Source organism: Nicotiana sylvestris, chromosome 10 (assembly GCF_000393655.2).
Source record: "Nicotiana sylvestris chromosome 10, ASM39365v2, whole genome shotgun sequence".
NCBI lineage: Eukaryota > Viridiplantae > Streptophyta > Magnoliopsida > Solanales > Solanaceae > Nicotiana > Nicotiana sylvestris.
Window position 1 is genome coordinate 63,357,053 of NC_091066.1, and position 17,843 is coordinate 63,374,895.

General features: G+C 36.6%; 2 protein-coding genes across 2 annotated transcripts; one reads left to right on the top strand and one right to left on the bottom strand.

Annotated features, from left to right (window-relative positions):
* Nucleotides 1–1,359: 1,359 nt before the first annotated feature.
* On the bottom strand, nt 1,360–12,538 carry LOC104225344 (oligopeptide transporter 2-like). Its single transcript, XM_009777118.2, has 7 exons — nt 12,017–12,538; nt 11,511–11,910; nt 5,158–5,255; nt 3,668–4,234; nt 3,275–3,527; nt 2,862–3,044; nt 1,360–2,319 (listed from the first exon to the last, which is right to left on the bottom strand). Exons 1-7 carry the CDS (start codon nt 12,106–12,108, stop codon nt 1,711–1,713), a joined length of 2,202 nt encoding a protein of 733 aa, XP_009775420.1. The 5' UTR covers nt 12,109–12,538; the 3' UTR covers nt 1,360–1,710.
* Nucleotides 12,539–16,004: 3,466 nt separating this feature from the next.
* On the top strand, nt 16,005–17,037 carry LOC138879430 (uncharacterized). The gene is made up of 2 exons (XM_070159038.1): nt 16,005–16,134; nt 16,301–17,037. The coding sequence occupies exons 1-2, from the start codon at nt 16,005–16,007 to the stop codon at nt 17,035–17,037; spliced, it is 867 nt and encodes a 288-aa protein (XP_070015139.1).
* The last annotated feature ends 806 nt before the right edge of the window (nt 17,038–17,843 follow it).

Sequence of the window (17,843 nt, forward strand, 5' to 3'; positions counted from 1 at the left end):
AAGAATATATAAGGGACAAACCCCTTCTAAGCCCTAAAAGACAAAATATAGAGAATATTTGAAAGAATATTCCTAATGCCCCCTAATCGGCCTACACTATTATATAAGTCGTACAGTTTCTTGTTAGCTTGTCTGTCGTCCCCTGTAGAACGTTGAGCTACGAGGATCTCGTCGCCTGTCGTACTCATCCACGATAGTGGTCGTTCAAATTTGGACCCATATAGTATTCAGTTGGTACTAGCTCGCCTGGTTGTTCCTTTCCTAGTGACAATACTAACTCTTCTGTTTCCTTATTGCCCTGCATATGGGAATCTTCTTTGTCTACTAATTGCTCATCTTCAATTACCTCCATTGGACCAAAACCATTAGGGAGCTTCAAATTAAAGGTGTATTATCTGTATGCCTTTCCCCTTGTTTCCCCTGATCAATTCTTCTATTCTTTGAAGAAGAATTCTTTTTCTGAATCAGTCTTGAAGTCACGAGTCCAACGTCCTACTCGCATCAGCATGCTGCAAATTGGCATTGATCTCCTTCTATAGAATCTCTTAAAGTCTTCCTCATCAGTGAAATCAATAAACACGTGTCTCCAGTCCTTGACACCAATTTTGAAAGATCCTTTTAGCGGTACAAGCCGCTTGAACTCATCTCTGAGTTTATCAATTTGAGGCATGATGGTTTGTCAGGTTTAGCTTCTTTAAATAGCTAATTCCTCACATTTACACCTTTTAAAAGATGAACTGGACAATGATTCGCTAAATACTCACCTCCTCACAGTATTTTATATTAAATTAAAATATTAACTTTAGCAATTATAAAGTAAGAATAGATATCATTTTACGTAATAAAGGTGTGTATAAATATACGTGTCTTACCTTTATTGGTTTTATGTTAATATTGAATACGCTTAATTTTTAGCCATTCACATACACCATTCAAAACCTTATGGATGAGTTATTTAAGTTCCTAAGGAACCAATAATAAAATTTTTTAGAGCAAAATACAAAATTGGCCGATCGTTCCAAACTAATTGCTATAAAATTTATCGGCTATTATTTTTGAAAGCTGTTAAAAATATATATTTCTCAAAAGTTTTACCAAATTGAAACCTACGAAGTGGACGAATTAAGTTGTGCCTTGGCTTTGTTTCCTGTAATATTAGTATATAGAAAAAGGTTCACATTGGTTTTGAGTTTTGACTGATGATTTTGTTAACCAACAAAATTTATTTGATTATGCTGGTTTATAAATGAGAAAAGAACTAATTCCATGTACTATTATTTCTCTAACTTCTGTTCATCATGTTGCCTACTTGGGAAGTTCTATGTAAAGCCAAGTGATTAAGAAACAAGAAAAGCTATATACTTCTAAAATATGCAAACATTAATAATTGAATAATCTAGTCCATACATCAAATTAAAACTTCAATGAACATTTAAAAAAAGAAATTAAGAATTACATGTGTGGGGATTAAGTCGACCCCTGCATGCCTTATTGCGAGATAATATTTACAAGAGTTGGTTATTTGAGAATCTACAATTACATAAGTTAGGGGCAATCTTTCTAAAAACATGATTATGTACAAAACATACTTTTAAGAGCCGATAACAATAATAACAACAGTGAAATGCTCACCGATGTTTGATTTAACATGAGCATGATCTGTCCAAAAGGCATGACAAGTCCAAGACGGACACGACCGTTGTAGTGAAATCAACGCAAAGGACATCCTTCAACAACTATGCCCTTGGTAGTAGGACAAGTAGCCAAATCACAATATTCTCCCCCAGTTCCCCACCAAGAAAACTTAACATCACCAAGACAGAAATATATAAACACTCCCATAAAAGCCAAACCAGCATCCAATGCAGCTGAAAGAACATAATTATACTTTTGCCACCATTTCTTTCTGTATCTGAAAATGAAGAAATTGAACAATATACCAAAGAAAATCCAGCTGTTGAAGTTCAAAGGTGTTGCTGGAGGCATAGCAGCTGTTGCTCCTAGAAGTACTGGAATATTAATCAATTTAATCCAACTTTGACTTGGGAATGCTTTGTGTAACAACCATACTAAAAGTGGTCCAATTGCACCACCAAGAAAGAACCAGTTCTGTGCACTGTAATTTCCAAGTGAACCAAACATTCTTTTAGGTCCTACTAAACCCCAGATTACTGATGCATCGAAGAAGACGCGATTCCCTGGACATGTCCACGGACTATTTGTAGGGAGCAGTTGATCTTGGCATATATGATCAATGTTTGTAAGCAGCCACCACGCGACACTCATATTTATTGTACCAGCAATGAGAGTTCCAAGTAGCTGTTTGGGGAACAATAATAAAAGTTTCAGCTAAGGTCAGCAACAGTATAAATGACGCGACATTCATATACTCAACCCTAACTTGCTAGGGATTGAGACGTATCTATAGTTGTTTATAGAAATTTTTAGTTATTCCAAATTCCAATTGGGAAATTGAGGATTAGCGCTTTATTATTTTCTCCACCAGAAAGCTATCGACAATAGGTCCAAAATTGTCGTGATGTTATTTATTTCTAGTGCAACTCGAGTCACAGATATACTATAAGGACTAAGTAAGCCTAACTCATGAAGCAATTTAGAGATCTTCTGGATTAAGAACTCAACTTGTAAATTAAGAAAAAAAAATTGAAGTCTAATAAGCCGTAACTTTAAACAGTACTACTTGAACAATTTAAAGTTAACTAGTTCATGTATCAACCAGGGTGAATTGGGACGATCAAGAAAAGAATTAAGATGGTTGATAAGTTTACTTCATGAATATAGTCAGTTTTCTTTTACTGAATAAAAACAGGGAAAAGAGGAGGAACATGAGTAATTAATACCTGAACAATGAACATTGATCTTGGAGGAATCTTCATATAGTGGCCAAGCTTAAAATCCGAGAGAAATGAAACTGCCTGTGACATACTAATATACCCAAATGTTTTAAAGCAAACATTGGCTATTGGTCTCCCTGGAATTATTAGACCAATAATATACTCTGTGATCACGTTTAGCCCTGGCGTCTGCCATCAGAACCAAAAGTTTGTTTAGTCAAGAAATTTCATTAATGCACCCAAAAATAAATTTTATTTATTTATATACATTGTCGAGTAAAAAATTTTTGTACTATCAATGCAATTTAACCTCTATTAATCTTTTAGGTGACCTGATAGTGTAAAATTCTTTTATATTGCTAGTGTAAAGGAGTTCAATTCAAAACAGTTTCACAAATATAAGGTCACAATCTTATTACCATGTTTGTCGTGGCTGTAATGATGCTTATGGGGAGAGTGAAAATCAAGGCAATGGCAGCTGCAAAAAGAAGCCCCCACCACGGAAGTTGAACTTGATCTTCCCAGACGATGCATAGTACAAGTGACAAAGCCAATGAAAGTACAAGCATCCCGTGAAACCACCAGCTAGGGATGTCTGCATATTTCTTCATAAGTCTTGTGTGGATATCAGGTTTTCCTGAGTTTATAGCTCGGAATCGCTCATATGTTTCCCTGTTCAATCAACTCGTCAGCATAATAAAGTAGTTTTCTGATGTTCGTGATACTTAGGTAAAATTGAGTAACTTTTTCGTTACAAAAAAAGATTAGTAACATTGAGTGAGTGACCATACAAAATTAAAAAGTGTACTTACTTTCCATTGAATAGAGCAACTTGAGCAAGAGTAGCCACGACAGCAGCGAAATTCAGGCCATAAGTAAGAGCAAAGAAAGTGCTTATATTTATGCGTCCTTCTTTTGCATATGCCATCTCGTCTAACTCAAACTTGTCATTAACAATAGCTGTAATATCATATGTCTGCCCTTGAGCATTAAACAAATGTGAAGACAACAGAGGAAAAGTCCTGGCGTTGTAGATGTTGAATCCCCAATAGGATATTGGAATGAGTATATAGACCACAGCAACATAGCCCACTATAACATTGATAATGGCAAATAAGGGACAGACTAGAGGGCTACCAAGATATGATGCTACAACTGACCAATCAAAAGTGAATGACAAAATTCCAAGGCCTTTCATTCCTGAACCAATTTGTTGGGCTAGTACTGATTTTGGGTAGAATAAGCAGAGTAAAGAAATGTTTGATAATGTTGGGAACAGAAAGCCTGGGACAATGTACCAAGTGAAGCTGCAAGCTAATACAACTAAGAAGAATTTTCCTCTTGAGCTTTTCCCATCTGCATCTTTTTCATGGAGAGCCCTGCCAAAATTCAAGAAAACGAGTAAGCAACTTTCGTATACAAGTTTTCAGGTCTGGGTGATTGCAGTATATTTTGTCATGTAGTTAGCTCCGCTTAAAGCAGTAAAGTGAGCCAGTAGCTCAAAAATAGAAAGAATTAAAATAAAGGCGCATACGTGGAACTTAAAGTCGCTATATGGTAATTATGCAGCGAGGTTCTCTGAGAAATAATGTTGAAGAAATACGTAGTACAAGAAGGTTATTACTTTTTCAATTAAAAAAATTTAACAGCATATATGAGAAATTAAAGTTGTGTTAATTTTTTTTTGTAAACAGCTCGACTTTCCAAATAGTATTAGTGTCATATAAAACAAAACAGAAAAAGGGCCGTCGATGCACAAAGCATTCTGCATTCACGTCGCACTCTTAGGCAGGGGCGGATATGTAGGCAAATTGACGGGGCACGTGAACCCATGGTCTTTCCGTCAAACTAGGTATTTTATGTACAATTTTATTGGAATTAGTCTAGTATTCTCTGCTGGCACTCATGCTCCAAATAGGCTAATTAATGGTGCAATTAGTTGAATGATGAGTTATTTACTTACAGGACTAGGGATCAAATCCCACTTTAAACTTTTTTTTTCCTCCTTTTTTAGTGGTGCACCCATATTATAAAAATCCTAGATCTGCCTCTACTCCTAGGGTGTGATGTAGAAGCCTATTCTAATGCAAGCATTAATGACTACTTTCGCAGCTCGAACTCGTGACTTATAAGTAGATAACTTTACCGGTTCCCCAAGGCTCCCCTTCAAATAAATGGAGAAAGTAGTAATTATCGATTAGGACGAGCAATAATAGAGAAGAAGCGCCAACCCAAGGAGATACAATGGATATTCTAGGCTAATAATAAGCTAGAGAAAAGTTGGAAGTTTGAGAAATTATACCTGAAAAGAGAGACTAGAACCATATTACCAGGCCACCACATTTCTGCAGGGTCTACCACATACTTTCTCATAATCCCTGCCCATCCATATCCCAGAACCTGATCCAAAGACGCTTTATTAGCTTATTTCCAGTTGATAAGCTTAAACTTTTAAATGAGATGATCATACAATTCCAGAATGTAGACACTGTGAGGATCGAAATAATCAAGTGTCATGCGGAAGCTAGCAGAACAGACTTGAACGACAATAAGTTCGACAATAAAAGAGAAATTTACCAAAAGAGACACAAACATGTAACGTGGTTCGGTCAACTGACCTACGTCCACCGCGGAGATGCGAAATCCACTATATAAAAAGAGAGTACAAAATATCGAGAGAACAACCTCACGAAGAGGCAACACACAAGTGACACACTAACAGTTGTCCCGTAAAGTTCTCCCCCTAAACACTACTCTCAAGCCCCTATGTCTACATTGTAGATGCTACTGAATGAGAAAGACGGATATTCAATTTATAGAACTCCAAACCTTTTCCTACAAGAAAAAAGACTAGCCAAATATAGGAGAATTATAATTTCCTTATACAAAAAGGAAAATCCAATTAAGGTAATTATATTGCACTTTCCTTCAACAAATAGGAAAACCAAATATGGTAAGAAAATTATGGCAAACACCTAACAATTCTCCCCCTTGACCGGAATTTTCTGACAAAATATACTTGATCCACCTTCTTCACATAGCCTTCAACAGGCTGCATCTCCAAATCTCCACCACAAAGTTTGTCTCAACGTGCGTAGCACACCGGTCAAATTTCTCAGACAAAAATCACGATTATCGTCAAATAAGTTGCGGCTAGAACTGAACACGCTAAGATGAACCTGCCTTGAACCTCACTCTGATACCACTTGTTATGACTGTAAAATTATAGCAACAAGAGCAACAACTAATCAATTGAAGAAAGAGTATAATCCACAAAAATGAAGCTGCTGTTCGAGGCTCGAAATCAGATGTTACGAGGCTCCAAATCCGATCTCCACCATTCAAATCAAAGACCAAGATGTTATGAATACTCAATAAAAATTTCAGCCCGATCCAATGGTTAACGAATCGGCAAACATGATTTGAAGTTGGCTGGTCGGAATAAAAATCTGCAGCAAAACAAATATTTTTCTTCTCTCTTCTCTCTTGATGAAAGCTCTCTCAAAAACCACTCTTATATGATTAAGTCTTTCAAAGACTTGTATCAATGAGCATGGAATAATTTTCCAAGATTGTCCTATTTATAGATCATGAGTGATGCTTTCTCTTAAAGCCAAAACTCACTCAAAATAGGAATAAACCGAATCCAATTCCAAATAGGAATGGAAACTAAAATAGAATAGGATTAGGCCATTGGGATTTTGGTTGAACAACATGGGAATATGCTCAAAAAACTCCCCCTCCAACAAAGGGGCCAAATGTGTCTTTAAGTAAAGGAACTATTGACAGGCTTCATGTCTGCCAATTTTCTACAAAATTCATATTTATCTGCAACCACCGCCTTTGTCAGCATATCCAAAAGATTTTCATCAGTGTGTATCTTCTCAACCTCAAATAATTTCTCTTCCACGGCCATTCTTATCCAATAATACTTTCTATTTATATGTTTGGTCTTAGAATGAAAAGTGGAGTGCTTGGTAAGATAGATAGCACTCTGATTATCACAAAATAAGATGTATCTTGGCTACTCAAAGCCAAGATCATTAATAAACTCCTTCATCTATAATAGTTCTTTGGCACCTTCTGTGACAGCAATATATTCGGCTTCTGTGGTGGATAGAGCTATGCACTTCTGTAGTCTAGATTGCCAAGAAATAGCTCTCCCTGTAAAAGTGATCAAATAACCGGAAGTGAATTTTGAATTATCAAGATTGCCTCCTAAATCAGAGTCTGTGTAACAAACAAGTTCAGGCTTGCCATTGCCAAAGCACAGCTTCAAATCTGCAGTACCTTTCAAATACCTTAATATCTATTTTACTGCATCCCAATGTTCTTTTCCAGGATTAGAAAGGAATCTACTAACAGTACCAACGACATGTGCAATATCTGGTCTAGTGCAAACCATAGCATACATCAAGCTACCAATGACAGAAGAGTAAGGAATACGAGACATCTCTTTTTTCTCTTTATCAGTAGATGGACTCTGACTAATACTCAATTTGAAGTGTTTAGCAAGATGAGTACTAACCATTTTTACATCTGTCATATTGAACCTCTTGAGTACCTTCTCAATGTATTGATTTTGGGATAGAAATAACTCCTTTCTATCTCTGTGTCAGTGGATTTGAATGCCCAAAATTTTCTTTGTTGACCCCAAGTCCTTCATCGCAAACGATTTGCTCAACTGCTTCTTAAGGACTACAATTCTGGATTTATTCTTGCCAACAATAAGCATGTCATCCACATAAAGCAATAAAATAATAAAATCATCATCAGAGAACTTCTGGAAGAATACACAGTGGTCTGAAGAAGTTTTCTTGTACCTTTGTTCTTCTATGACAGATTCAAACTTCAAATACCATTGCTTTGGAGCTTGCTTCAATCCATACAGGCTCTTTTTCAATTTGCAGACATAATTTTCTCTTCCCTTAGTTACAAAACCCTCAGGTTGCTCCATATAAATCTCCTCATCTAAATCACCATGAAGAAAAGCAGTCTTGACATCCATCTGCTCAACCTCTAAATCTAGACTTGCAGCTAAGCCTAGAACCACACAAATAGAAGACATCTTCACGACAGGGGAGAAAATTTCATCAAAGTCAACTCCCTTCTTCTGGCCAAAACCTTTAACAACTAACCTCACCTTGTATCTAGGCGCAGAGGTATGGTTATCTTGCTTTATTTTGAATATCTATTTATTAGATAAAGATCTCTTACCTTTCGGCAATTTCACTAACTCATATGTGCCATTCTCATGGAGTGACTTCATCTCATCTTCCATCGCTTCGATCCACTGATCTTTGTGAGTATCTTGCATGGCTTCATCATAATTCTCAGGTTCTCCAATGTCAGTCAAAAGTACATACTCATCAAGAGGATAGCACATGGATTTTTGCTTCTCCCTTGTAGATCTTATAAAGAGAGGTTTTAGGAGCATTCGAAGTAGTTACCTGTGCAGGAATTGGTTGCTGATCAACCACAACTTCATCAACTGGAGCATCCATAACATCTACACCATGATGATCATTTTGATCTTGATCACTATCTCCATCATTGTCTTGGGTTCCTTCATGTGCAATAGGTGCCTTAGCAATTGAAACTGGATCAATATCAACTAAGTTCTCATTACTCTAAGAATCTATCTTCTCAGCTTTGTCAATATCTTCAATAGCTTGGTCTTCAAAGAATATTGCATCACGACTTCTAATAAGTTTATTGTCGACTGGATCATAAAAACGATACCCAAACTCATCTTGACCATAACCGATAAAGATGCACTACTTAGTTTTGACATCCAGTTTTGATCTCTCATCTTTAGGAACATGCACACAAACTTTACACCCAAAAACTCTCAGGTAATCATAAGAAACATCTTTGGCAAACCAAACTTTGTCTGGGACATCACCATCCAAAGCAACTGCATGAGACAAATTGATAACATAGGCAACAGTGTTAAGTGCTTCCACCCAAAATGTATTTGGAAGTTTAGCCTCTGAAAGTAAGCATCTAACTCTCTCAACTAGAGTTCTATTCATCATCTCTGCCAAACTATTCAATTGAGGTGTCTTGGGCGAAGTTTTCTGATGACGAATTCCTTTTTCCTTGCAATAGTTATCAAAGGGACCACAATATTCACCACCATTGTTAGTGCGAATATATTTTAATTTCTTCCCCGTTTGTCTCTCAGCTAAGGCCTGAAATTCCTTAAACACGCTAAGTGCTTGATCTTTAGATTTCAAAGGATGCACCCAGAGCTTACGAGAATGATCATCAATGAAGGTCACAAAGTAAAGTGCACCACCTTTTGACTTTACTTTAAAAGGACCACACAAATCAGAGTGTACTAGCTCCAATAAATCGGACTTTTTTGAGGGAGGATGGCTATAAAAGGAAACCCTTTTCTGTTTTCCAGCTAAACAATGTATGCACATTTTCAGCTTTTCTTGTTTTACTCCAGAAAGCAAACTTTTCTTAGCCAAACACGTAATCCCCCTCTCACTCATATGACTCAATCTTCGATGCCACAATTCTGACAAAGTATCACTTTCCACCAGATTTATTGAGTCATTAAGAATAGAGCCCTGTGTCACATATAAATAATCAGACTTGACTCCTCGAGCCACTACTAACGAGCCCTTGGTGAGCTTCCATTGGCCATTAAAGAGGTCATTATGGTAACCTTCATCATCTAATCTTCCCGCGGAGATCAAACTGAAAGGAAAGTCTGGAGCATGCTTGACATATTGAAGAACTAACATTGAACCATTATTAGTTTTCAAACAAACTGTGCCAACACCAAAAACCTTAACTTCACTGGCATTGCCCATTTTTAACACTCTAGAATCAACAGGAATATAAGATGAGAAAAAGTCTTTTCTTGGTGTGACATGTGAGGTAGCTCCAGAATCTACTATCCAGCTCGTCTCATGTGATACCAAATTGATGACATTTTCATCATAAGAAAAAGAAGGTCATCTCGAACAATAGCAACAACATTGTTCTCGTTATTTTCAGCTTTCTTTCCTTCTCTAGTGTCTTGATTCAATTTGCGGCAAAACCTTTTGATGTGTCCTTTTTTTTTGCCACAGTGGTTGCATATAATATTATAGTATTTGAACCTTGACTTACTTCTACTTTTACCTCTATTCCTTGAGCCTTGTGTTCTATCTCTCCCCCTGTCTTCAGTAACCAAGATATCTGCTTGTGAGGACGAACCCTGAGATTTTCTCCTTACTTCCTTGTTCAACACATCACTCTTGGCATATTCCATGGTCACTTTACCTCCAAGAGCTGAATTTGTCAAAGAAACATGAAGAGTTTCCCAAGAGTCTGGCAGAGTATTAAGAAGCCAAAGTCCTTGTATCTCATCATCAAAATTAACTCCCATTCTAGATAGCTGATCAAGGACGCCCTAAAAATCATTTATATGATCAAGGATAGGGCTGCCTTCCTTGTATTTAAAGGTCATCAATTGCTTTAGCAGAAACAATTTGTTGTTCCCAATTTTTGAAGCATAAAGAGTCTCTAGATTTTCCCACAATGATCTCGCATGTATCTCGTTCACAATATGGTTGCGAACATTATCTTCAACCCATTGTCGTATATATCCACATACTTGTTGGTGCTCGAAATCCCAATCTTCATCGGATATACTCTCGGGTTTATGAGCTGAAAAAACGGGTAGATGCATCTTCTTCACGAACAACAAGTCTTTCATCTTGCTTCTCCAAACATTATAATTTCTCCCATTTAAACATACCATCTTGCTCATATTCGCCTCTATTCTGTAACAACCCGGATAAATAACCAAGGCTCTGATACCACTTGTTAGGACCGAAATAATCAGGTGTTATGCGGAAGCTAGCAAAGCAGACTTGAACGACAATAAGTTCGACAATAAAAGAGAAATCTACCAAAAGAGACACAAACATTTAACGTGGTTCGGTCAACTGACCTACGTCCACCGCGGAGATGCGAAATCCACTATATAAAAAGAGAGTACAAAATATCGAGAGAAAAACCTCACGAAGAGGCAAACACAAGCGACACACTAAAAGTTGTCCCGTAAAGTTCTCCCCCTAAACACTACTCTCAAACCCCTATGTCTACATTGTGGATGCTACTGAATGAGAAGGACGTATCTTCAATTTATAGAACTCCAAACCTTTTCCTACAAGAAAAAGGACTAGCCAAGTATAGGAGAATTATAATTTTCTTCTACAAAAAGGAAAATCCAATTAAGGTAATTATATTGCCCTTTCCTTCAACAAATAGGAAAACCAAATATGGTAAGAAAATTATGGCAAAGACTTAAGAGATACTAGAGGCGCAAACTCATCCTCGACACCCACTATTCGACCAATAATAGACTAGGACAACGTCTCCCAAATGAAGGTTGATTTTAGGAATTATTATCAAATGTAAGGTAGGTACATAAAGATACACACACAGAGAACATATTTTCAATACAATGCATTTTTACTTATATATGTGGTTCGGGTTGAAAGCAGGTATCTGTTACCAAGGATTAGATTTTCATGCAATTAAATTATTCATAAGGAGTTCTTTTTCCTAATTTGTGATGTAATGCATGTAGAAAAAAAGTATAATGCTTGTACTATAGTCACAAAAAATTAAATTAGGATGTGTTATTACCTGAGTAGTAACAACTAGAATCCAACCAGCCACGAAGGAGATGTTCCTGAGATAGAATGCCTTAATAATAGTCACAATTGAAACAGCATATGCTGTCCCAGAACCACAATTTGCAAATATCGAAATCAATACATGTTCTTTCATATTAAATGGTCCTGGATTAAACGAAAACTCCCATGATCCTATCTTAAATTTCCTCGTAGGCAACACTCTAGCCATGATCTTGCCGAGTGGCAATGCTGCTATCTGGACAGTTATCATACTAATGCTAAGTGGCTGTGTCCGATAACTGAAGAAAGTGTTGAGAAATGCCAGAATTCCACACGACAGGATTCCGAGGAACCACATCCGAAATGTCCATACCGGTAGACTAGGGTCGTCCTCATTTGATACTGTCAACCTTGTCGAGATATAATATAATTAAACAATTAGAAGTGTCCAAACACAATAATATACGTAGTTTAAAGGCCAACTTTTAGATTAGATAGCGATACAATTCAACATACCTGACTTCTTCTATCGGGGATTCTTCATCTTCAGGAATTTCTTCTTCAAATTCCTTTTCTGTTCTGTTTTTCTCTGACATGTCCAACTCCATGGATTGGGTGACAATAGAATGATGTTAGAGGCAAAAGGAAAGAGAACCGTTAACTTTTAAACTGCTGCTAATTAGTTTTCTATTTATTTTTTATTTTTTTGGTTTTTGGGAGATTGTATTTACAAAGGAGATGAAGATTTCCCTGGTGTAAGGAAACTTTCCGATTTGAATTATTCTAATGTGTTAATGAATGGTTCATTAAATAAACTGCATGGATGATTATCTCATATGTTAATTTCTACCAACGTAACACATGAACTTGGAAAACCTCTCTGTATTTTCAACTTAGAAATTTTTACCATCACCCCTCCAACCCCCTCACACAATATATATATATCGTGAATTTACGAAGATTTTGATTGTGCTGCAATTCTCTGATTTTTTTTTTTTCGTTTTGCCTTTTTGAGGGGTTGGGTGGGGGTGGGGTGGGGGAGATTGAAAAGGTTTAACGAAAATATAGTTGTGATTGTCAATATATAGGGTTATAGTGTAAACATAAAGCAAAATCACTATTTACGCGAAAATAGTGAGATCACGTACGAAAGAGAGAAAAAAAGGAAAAATTAGTTGTGCAGATTGAGAGATCAAGAAAATTTTCTATGGTGAAATACAAAATAATACTCCGTTGATTAGGTACTACTGAATTAGTGGCTGACATAGAATATGTTTGTGTATTTTGTTAGTGCATGTAGCAATGGTTGTATTCAAAATTCATATAAAAAAAGTAGAGTTCCAAGATTATGGGAAAAATGGAAAAAGAGAAAGCAGGAAAAGAATGAAAAAAAGAAACAGGGGAAAAGAGGAAAAGACTTTAAAAAAATAAATAAAGATAAGATGTATGCTTGTTTGGGATCGCCAATAAATTAAAACGAAATAGAGATAGAGCGATGTACATCAATGGTTGATTTAGAATTTAAATTTTATGTGTGAAGTATAATATTCTAGCACATTTCAATTGATTAACTAGTTTTGAAATTAATTATTTATATTTACTGAGTGAATTTTTTAAGACATTTAGTCGTGACAAAGCTATCCATATTGCCCTCAACCTTCACCCCTTATAAATATTGTAATAGTAAGAATCTACACTTATAAATTATAATCTCCATCAAGGACAGCCCGGTGCACTAAGGTCCTGCTATGTGCGGGGTCCGGGAAGGATCACACCATAATGGTATTGTACGCAACCTTACCTTGCATTTCTGCAAGAGGGTATTTTCATGATTCAAACCCATGACCTCCTGGTCATATGGAATTATGGAAGTAACTTTACCAGTTATGCCAATATTCCTTTTCAAAATTATAATCTCCATCAACTATTGAAATTCAGGAGAAATTTAGACGCATTCGAATCAAGGCAATAGGAGGTATAAACGGAACTGAACGTAGACTACTTATTGACATTCACGATAAATGTCATGGGCTACTTTTCTACCGTGCCCCATGACCCCTTGGCTGCGCCCTATGGTGCCCAAGTAAGCCTCTCATCGCCGAGTGTCATGGACGACCCCGTAATTTTGGCTGCGCCAAGCAACAAATGCTCATGTGCCTATATTGCCCCGCCTATAGCCAACGCTTGCGCAAACAGCAGGTGGCGGTGCTTACAAGCGCCCGTTAGCAGGTAGAGCCCTCAGCGCCCGTGCGCTCATGCCCCGCGCACAGCGGGCATTGATTGATGCTATCGACAAGGACTCCACCCTGACAAGTGCCACCCAATGGACAAGCTTTTTCTTTGTATAATCCTAGGCCCCTTTCCACGTAAATATACATATAATATTTTTACTTTTTATATTTGCATTATAAATTTCTAGCTTATTATGTATACTCCTGTAACTTAAGTTTTTATTTTTAAGACATATATAAGGAAGTATAATCGTTGAAGTTTTCTGCAAACAATCAAATCTCTGTATTGGTGTCTCCTCCCCCTTGCACCACATTGTCTTTTTAGTAATTATTACACTACTAGAAACATAGCATCTTCCCACGAAAAAATTATCAGTGATAATTCCCATCGAAATGCAATTGAAAATGAAAAATTCAGTTTCAGAAACATTTCCCATTGACTATTCGTGGGAAATTTTTGGAGGAAAAATGTGCGCCTTTTAGTTCCCTCTGATTCAGTGGGAAAATTCATTAAAAAAATAATTATATAGAACTAAAAAAAATTCCCAAAGAAGATAGTGGGAACTTAAATAATAAATAAAAAATATTTTAAATATTCCCACAGACTCATTGTGTACGAAATGTTTTGCATTTTTAATTTTTTTTATAATTAGGAAAAACATTTCCCACGGAAGTAGTGGGAAACTTATTATTATTAACGTTTATCACTTTTCTCTTAGTCTATTCATTCACATAAGGTTTTAGTATTGTTTTCCCCCTCTGTCGTCTCTCTCACTCCACGCACAGAGAGTTTTCACTCCATTCCCAGGTAAGTCGACCCCTCTTTCTCTCTCTCTCTCTCACACACACACTCACTCACCCAATCGATCTCCTCTTTTTGTTTTTGATTTCCCAAAAAACTTCGAGTTTTAGGGATTTTATACTGTTTCAAACCCTAGGTTTAAAAAATTAGTGTTTTTCTCTTGATTTTATAGTGTTTCAACCCACCTAAAAGGGGCTTACGGTCTTCAAGATCCAGCATTGATGTAAACGCCAGTCGGGGCAAAGTTTTCGACCATCATTAACATATTATAACCTGAGTAGTTGTTGATATATTTAGCTTGACATCTAATATTATTGAAAAAGTATGCTATACTGTAAGTCTTTTTATTTTTTTATTTTTTTATTTATGAAATAGATCTCTGCTGTTAGAGTATGTGGTTTTGATATTTGTGTCTTGTGTGTGTTAGTGAATTAAGTGATGGGTGAGGATTTGGTAGAGTAATAATTATTCCTGTTTGTCTTTAATGGAGTACTCATTCCATTGATGATCTTGAAAGTTTGGTAAATGGTTAACTCAAAGGCTTTTTATAAGTCTTCTAATATTGACTATGGTAGTGCCTTCCTTATAGAGTGAAGATTACTTTGAACACATTGAAATTTGCTTAGATGAGTTTCTTGTTTATGTACGATAAATATGTATAGTTTTTCTGTAAGTTCTTAAGCATTTGTAATCACTACTGTTAATCTCTTTTCTGAATGAAGGCGTGTTTTGCTTTCTAGTCACATTTCTCTTACTTCTTTCCTATGAAGGGAAATTAATTGGTTGAAAATGAATAATGTTGTTTCCTGCTGTATGCAGAATTATGGCACTACTTTGGCACTCTTCAAATGGACCTAAAGTTATCACAACAATTATTGCCTAAGTATGACCATCCATAACTTTACTCAAGACCAGTCCCTTATTCACATCCATTTCAAATATCTTAGGTGCTTATGCCTCATTCACTTATCTTATGTTGCTATATAAGTAATTGTTACTTATCATTTGTTGAGATTATTTATTATTTCATTCTTTCATACTTGTATTTTGTATTAGCCATTAGGTAATTAGTTAGTGTTGAGTAATTGTACAACTACTATGAATAGGACATTAACTTTGTATTTCTTTTTTTTTCTATGAGTAACAATAATCAGATTAGCTCCTTCTTTCTAGAAGGTTCATTTCTCTGTCTGCCTCTCTCTCTCTCTGATTGTGCGATCTGATCTGCCATTAGAGCTCAAACTGAGCTCACCTCTTCCTCTTCGACTATCCCCTAACTTTCACATGGTATCAGAGTGGGATAACAACATGAAGTCTCATCTCCTTTCAATTTTTCATTCTTCTACTCACAAATTCAGGAATTCACTCGTTTTTGGAAATTAGGGTTCCTGTGTGGAAATCGATCAATTAGTCAGTTATTCCTAGCAATTCATCTTCACCGATAACCATTTCATCCGAGTCAATTCGAATCATGGTCGAAGAAGACGAAGCCCCAACAACCCTAGCGACGAACAAAACCCTAGATTCAATAAGTCCACTATACATGCATCCATCGGAAAGCGCTGGATCTATGCTAGTTCCGATAGCCTTTGACGGAACTGGTTACAAATCATGGAGAAGAGGAATCCTCAGAGCAATCTCCATGAAAAACAAATTAGGGTTTATTACCGGAAAATGTAAGAAGCCAGATTCTGATTCGGCAGACCTTGATCAATGAGAGCGATGCGATGATATGTAACTTAATTGATCTTAAACTCACTGTCTAAGGACCTAGTGACAGTCTGCAATACATCAATGATGCTGAAGAGCTTTGGCAAGAGCTAGAAGACAGATACGATCAAACTAATGGCGCCAAGTTGTATCAACTACAAAAAGAGATTAATGATCTGAGCCAAGGAAGCCTGGACATCATTAGATATTATACAAAAATTAAGAAGCTTTGGGAAGAACTTAATACCCTGAATGTTCATGCCAAATGTGCTTGTAAATGCACCTGTGGAGCAAGAGAAAACATTCATAAAGCTGAACAAGATAGAAGATTAATTCAGTTCCTAATGGGGCTCAATGAAGTGTATACTATTGTGAGAAGGAGTATTCTGATTATGAACCCTCTCCCAACAATAGCTCAAGCCTTCTATATTCTCATTCAAGAGGAGAAACAAAGGGAAGTTAAGCCAAGTAATAGTTTTTCAATGGACTCTGCTGCCTTGAATGTGAGTGGATCAGGAAATGACAACTTCAAAACTAACTACAATCAACAGGGAAACAACAACACCTACCGTAGATATAAGGAAAACCAATTTAACAGCAGATCTAGACCATTCTGTGACTACTGCAAGAGGCCAGGGCACACTAAGGACAAATGCTACAAACTTCATGGATTCCCACAGAGTTCCAGGTTCAATAAGGGAAGAAGAATTGCTGGAAATGTATTTGGACCACCAAATAAAGCTGATGCAGTAAAGGATGATGGAAATAGCCCTCAAGAACAGGAACAGAGTTGATACATGCATAGTCTGACTAAAGAACAATATGGCCAACTACTCACCATTTTGGAAAGCTTTCAAGGAGGAGCAGATAAATCCACAAGCAATTGCATCAATGGAGGAACTGTGAACTTTGCAGGTATTTCAGCATGCTCTACTCATTTTGACTCTAATGATCATTTGTGTGATAGTTCTAGTTCAAATGCTGACACTTGGATCCTTGATTCTGGAGCCACAAATCACATGACACATAACAAATCAATCCTAACTAATGTTAAAACCTTAGTTTACCCATACCTAGTCACCCTACCAAATGGCTACAAGGTTAAGGTGACACTGATTGGTGATGTAGTCCTAAGTCCAAAATTCAGTCTCAAGAAGGTCCTTTTTGTTCCCAGTTTTAAATTCAATATGATATCAGTCCATTCTTTGACAGTTCATCTTGATTGTATTGTAGTATTCACCAAGTACATTTGTATTCTTCTACAGGGCCCTTCACTGAAGAGGCCATTGGAGATTGGTAAAGCCAAGACTGGTTTGTATCGACACAGTTCAAGAAACTACAACACTGGTTCAACCCTCTCTAATTCTTCTAGTGCATCCATTCCATGTTTTACTAATAATGAGAACAATATAGATTCTGTAGTTAAGACATCTAGCTCACTTCCTTCCTCTCAACTAGTTAGTACAAGTAAACTGGTTTCTACTATTCTTGTTACTTCCATCATGGTTACCCCATCTTATAGTAGTAATAAAAATAGTTCACCTCCACATTCAGATTACTCTGTAAATAGTTCAAGCAATAAAAGTGAGTTGTCTTTGTC

What these genes read in the sequence shown, in the direction of transcription:
- LOC104225344 (XM_009777118.2), bottom strand. Translation starts at nt 12,108, where the DNA reads ATGGAGTTGGACATGTCAGAGAAAAACAGAACAGAAAAGGAATTTGAA. An exon ending in TCCCCGATAGAAGAAGTCAG is followed by an intron (nt 11,911 to 12,016) that starts GTATGTTGAATT and finishes TATCTCGACAAG; the next exon opens with GTTGACAGTATCAAATGAGG. An exon ending in GATCAATGTTCATTGTTCAG is followed by an intron (nt 2,320 to 2,861) that starts GTATTAATTACT and finishes TTCCCCAAACAG; the next exon opens with CTACTTGGAACTCTCATTGC.
- LOC138879430 (XM_070159038.1), top strand. Translation starts at nt 16,005, where the DNA reads ATGGTCGAAGAAGACGAAGCCCCAACAACCCTAGCGACGAACAAAACC. An exon ending in GATAGCCTTTGACGGAACTG is followed by an intron (nt 16,135 to 16,300) that starts GTTACAAATCAT and finishes TCACTGTCTAAG; the next exon opens with GACCTAGTGACAGTCTGCAA.